General features: G+C 33.6%; 1 protein-coding gene across 1 annotated transcript; it reads left to right on the plus strand.

Annotated features, from left to right (window-relative positions):
* The first annotated feature begins 1,297 nt into the window (after nucleotides 1–1,297).
* Nucleotides 1,298–3,713, plus strand: LOC125197840 (two-component response regulator ARR2-like). Its single transcript, XM_048096355.1, has 5 exons — nucleotides 1,298–1,478; nucleotides 1,809–1,961; nucleotides 2,064–2,450; nucleotides 2,822–2,898; nucleotides 2,979–3,713. Exons 1-5 carry the CDS (start codon nucleotides 1,298–1,300, stop codon nucleotides 3,711–3,713), a joined length of 1,533 nt encoding a protein of 510 aa, XP_047952312.1.
* The last annotated feature ends 803 nt before the right edge of the window (nucleotides 3,714–4,516 follow it).

Raw genomic sequence — 4,516 nt, forward strand, 5'->3', positions numbered from 1 at the left:
GAAATGGTTACTAATTCTCTAATGGAAAAATATAATTGTCTAAAATAGAAGTGGTTTATTTAGTGGGACATTCAAAAAATATAAATAATCTATCTTTATAGGACGAGGGATATTAAGCCGTAACAAACATTCTAGATTTCTAGTATTGTCAAATAGTATTGATAAAATAATCAATAATCTTAAAAAGAATTACCAATATCTTGCGAAAACCATACCAAAACTAACCAATAATAATACCACACCGAAACCAATAACTAATTATCTTGATAAATAATCAGAACTATACCATACATTATTAACCTATAATCTTGCGAAAAATAACAAAAATCTTTTGTTTTACCTGACTTGATGCACTAAATAGCATTTTTCATCGTTTATATTCATAATAGTCATAGTTTAATAATATAGTTTAATTTATTATAACAAATAAAAGTCCAAAAAGTATCTTAGCATTTCTGAAAATAGTTTTCTTTGTTAAGTGTTCATAATTAATTTCATTAATTTGTATGTTTATTGTTCAGTTATAAATAATTGTAACAATATTTAATTTAACTTAATTCAATACTATATAATCTACTACTAGTATTTTTTATAATCATAATACTGATATATTGTCCGTGCATCGTACTGAAGGTAAAAGAAATTCAACTCCTCAAACTTACAATCAAGTATTTTGCTCCTCGGAGTCACATAATGCTTCCTGTTATGGCCATGATTGGTTATACAAATTGATGGTATTAAGTATTTTATAATTTTAATTATTTTTAAAAAAATTAATTAATTAAATTATAATAGTAAAAATAATAATAAAAATAATAGTAATAATAAAAATAAACATAATAATAATAATAATAATAATAATAATAATAATAATAATAATAATAATAATAATAATAATAATTATTATTATTATTATTATTATAATATATTCCATTCCATTGAGTACCTTAATATGTAAGATTTCTAAAATTGGAGAAAAGAATATCTAAAAAAAAGTTAGATTCAGAATTCTGAAAAATTATACTGATTTCCTTATTTTCATGATTTTGATTACTTTCTCAATTTAATTAAAAATCAAAATAATCATAAGAATTTAAAATATAAGGAATATTGTCATCTTGGCAACCAAATCGGACGTACTATATATTAGCAAAACAAAATCAAACCCATTTTATAATTTCTCTATTCTATTATATATGGGTGCTACAGTTGTCGGTTATGCTAAAATAGCTTGAAACATATACTACAAATTTTAAGCATATATCTCTTGTAATTTCATAGAGTTGTTCTGTTGAAAATGGGCAAAAAAAAGAATATTGGAGCCAATTCAACGTCTGTAGCTACTTCAAGTGCTTCTTGGAAGTCCGGCGACACAGTTTCCGACCAGTTTCCGGTGGGTTTGAGGGTTCTCGTCGTCGACGATGACCATACATGTCTTAGGATTTTGGAAAGAATGCTGACTAATTGCCGCTATGAAGGTAAAAGTTGTCTGAAATCACGTATATTTTGGTAATGTTTATTGTTGAATTACTGTGCATTGATTATTGCTGGTTATGTTTAATTCTTGTACGTAGTTTAAGATGTTGCTTATATCTATGTGTTTTTTAGTTGGTGAGTGTGGAGCTTTGATTGTGTGATTGATTAGGGGATTTTTGTATAGAGAGAAGAAGCTGATGACTGGAATCTGAAATCTAGAGAGAGCGAATTGCTTTGTAGATCTAGTGGAGCTTTTTGTTTGATTTACTTTAGCCAACAATAATATGGAATCTTGCTCTTTCACTTGAGATATCTTGTTTTCGAGGTTTCAGTTACGAAATGCAGTCGAGCTGAGGTGGCGCTGCAGTTACTTAGGGATAACATGGATGGATTTGATGTTGTTATAAGCGATGTCCACATGCCGGACATGGATGGTTTTAAGCTTTTGGAGCACATTGGTTTGGAGATGGATGTGCCAGTCATCAGTAAGTTGTCACATATTTGATCATTTTATCTATATATAATTGATCCTCCATGTTACATGAGGTTTTTGAATTCTTGATTGTTTGTGGCTGTTCACTGTTTAGTGATGTCGGCCGATGATAGCAGAAGTGTTGTGATGAAGGGTGTCACTCATGGTGCTTGTGACTATCTGATAAAGCCGGTTCGGATGGAGGCATTGAAGAACATATGGCAGCACGTGATTCGTAAGAAGAAGTATAAGTGTAATGAAAAGGATAAGGAACATTTGGGAAGTGTGGAAGAAGGAGATCAGCAGCACAAGCCTACGGACGTTGCTGGTCACTCCTCTTCAGCTAACGAAGGGAATTGGAGAAGTTCGAGAAAGAGGGAAGAGGATGAGGACGATGGTGATGATGAGGATGATTCATCTGCATTGAAGAAACAACGTGTCGTTTGGACTGTTGAGCTGCACCAGCTTTTTGTAACCGCTGTTAATCAACTTGGGATCGATAGTATGTTTCTAACCACTATTTCTATTGCATCTTTGCTTTAATTTATCTTACAAAATTTATTTACATGTTAACATTGCATAAGAAGGACTAGTATCACAATTGCACAAGTACGTACTACTTGTCTTCTAAGCTAGAGTTACGCCCAAATAAATCTAACTTGGATCGTTTTACTTCAAGAAATTTTATTTTGTCATATTTTGATAATTTACATGTAGTAAATTGATAATCTTAAATGATCTCCAAAACCTATTATGAGTTGGTTGTTGTTGCAGTTCAACAATTTGTAAATATATTCTTGCTTTAATGGAGTTTATTTGATAAAGTTTCTGAGATTTAACATTCATATACTTGATTTCTTTTCATGTAAACAGAGGCTGTACCAAAGAAAATATTGCAATTAATGAATGTTCTGGGCCTTAGTAGAGAGAATGTTGCAAGCCACCTTCAGGTTGGTTGGAATCAGATCAATCCTTTCTTGTTTTTTGCTTTCATTGAGCCTCCTTGTAACTCTTGTGAAACTTGATGCAGAAATATCGTCTTTATCTTAGAAGGATTGGTGGACAGCCCCAGAATGGATCCAAGGATGCAGGTTTTGGCATGATAAGTTCGCTTAACGCCCTAGATCCTCATGCTCTTGCAACAATCCAACCTACATCCGTGCCCATTGTTGATCAACGCAACATTTACAGCTTCAATAATCCGAACATGAGGTTTGTAGATGGGCAGCAACACTATAACCATGGAATCCCTACGAATATGGATCCCTTGCACCAGTTTGGTCAGAGCAATCCTGTAATCAGACAGCAGTCAAGGACACAAATGTTGAATCAAGTTGGTGGCAACCAGCTCTTGAGTCATCGATCCATTCCTGGATCGGTGTTTAGCAGGTATGGAATGGACAATGTTCGTGCTCCAACATACACGCCTCTTCCCCAGCATCAAGGCCGTGTGGATGTTGCACCGTCCGTTTTAGTAGTTCAACCAGGATTTGCCAGTGATCATAGGAATGGACATACATCCATTATTAGGGAACCTTTCTCAACTGCTACCACTCTTGACAACGGCACAAACCTGAGGCAGCAGCGCACGTCTCTAAGAATCAAGACGGAAAGACTGCCGGACATGGGCTTCCAGGTAAGCCACAAATCTAAATGCGATTATTTTGTTAACCTCCACATAGTAAGACAGTTTCTCACATACATGCAGCAGCAAGAAGACAGGGGTGGCTGTGACGAATACCAACTGGATAATCTTCCAGTCTAGCCTGAAGCTGACTCGGATTCGTCTGCTATTGACGTATTACGCCTCTGTGCCTTTGATACATAGATAGGCTTTATTCTTTCACATCCACAATGCGGGAAACAATCATTCTTTTTGTTTTGTTTTGTTTTGTTTTTTTTTTTTATTTTTATGCACCCACATTCATTCTTTTGGATTGTTGCAGCCGATTTCCTAATTTCTTTTGAGACTTAGTCAGGATAGATTTATTTAACACGGTATCCAATTTGGAAAAAGGTTTAGTTCGACGTGTTTCATTATGAATGTGTGAATCTCAAAAAAAGCTTCTTTTTTGTTTTGATTAAATCGTTAATAATGTAAGCTGTGGAGAAATTGAGCATAACTAATATCTTTAGTTGCTCCAGTGGAACGTACTTATAGTCTTTCTCTTTGGAACGTAATTAGAAGCTGCCAAATAACAATACATATCTTGAAATTATTCAATGTTTTGTAATTAAATGTTAACTAATCCTAAAATGCAAACTAATAGTACCAACTAAGGCTGTCAAATCACGCGGCTAGGGTCATTATCGGGTCAACTCGATATCAAGCCAGTCCAATAAGGCCAAGCCATAACTAAATCTGAAATCATTGGGTCCTTATTGATTCTCAATCCCATTAACTTTGTGTATGTTCGTATTGGGTTTTTGCGTCATGTTGAAAATTGACGGCCCTACCGTTAACATTATTAATGAGTTACTATATAATTTAGCTTGTTATGACACAATAACGATCTCAAAATGATAATATACGATAAAATCTGCTATTACATGATTAAAACTTATAAT

The sequence above is a fragment of the Salvia hispanica genome, unplaced genomic scaffold, assembly GCF_023119035.1.
Source record: "Salvia hispanica cultivar TCC Black 2014 unplaced genomic scaffold, UniMelb_Shisp_WGS_1.0 HiC_scaffold_1024, whole genome shotgun sequence".
NCBI classification, from domain to species: Eukaryota; Viridiplantae; Streptophyta; class Magnoliopsida; order Lamiales; family Lamiaceae; genus Salvia; species Salvia hispanica.

Bases quoted from the DNA above. Each gene is read 5' to 3' on its own strand.
- LOC125197840 (XM_048096355.1), top strand. From the start codon at position 1,298: ATGGGCAAAAAAAAGAATATTGGAGCCAATTCAACGTCTGTAGCTACT. The intron at 1,962-2,063 runs GTAAGTTGTCAC...TTCACTGTTTAG, and splicing joins GATGGATGTGCCAGTCATCA to TGATGTCGGCCGATGATAGC. The intron at 2,899-2,978 runs GTTGGTTGGAAT...AACTTGATGCAG, and splicing joins ATGTTGCAAGCCACCTTCAG to AAATATCGTCTTTATCTTAG.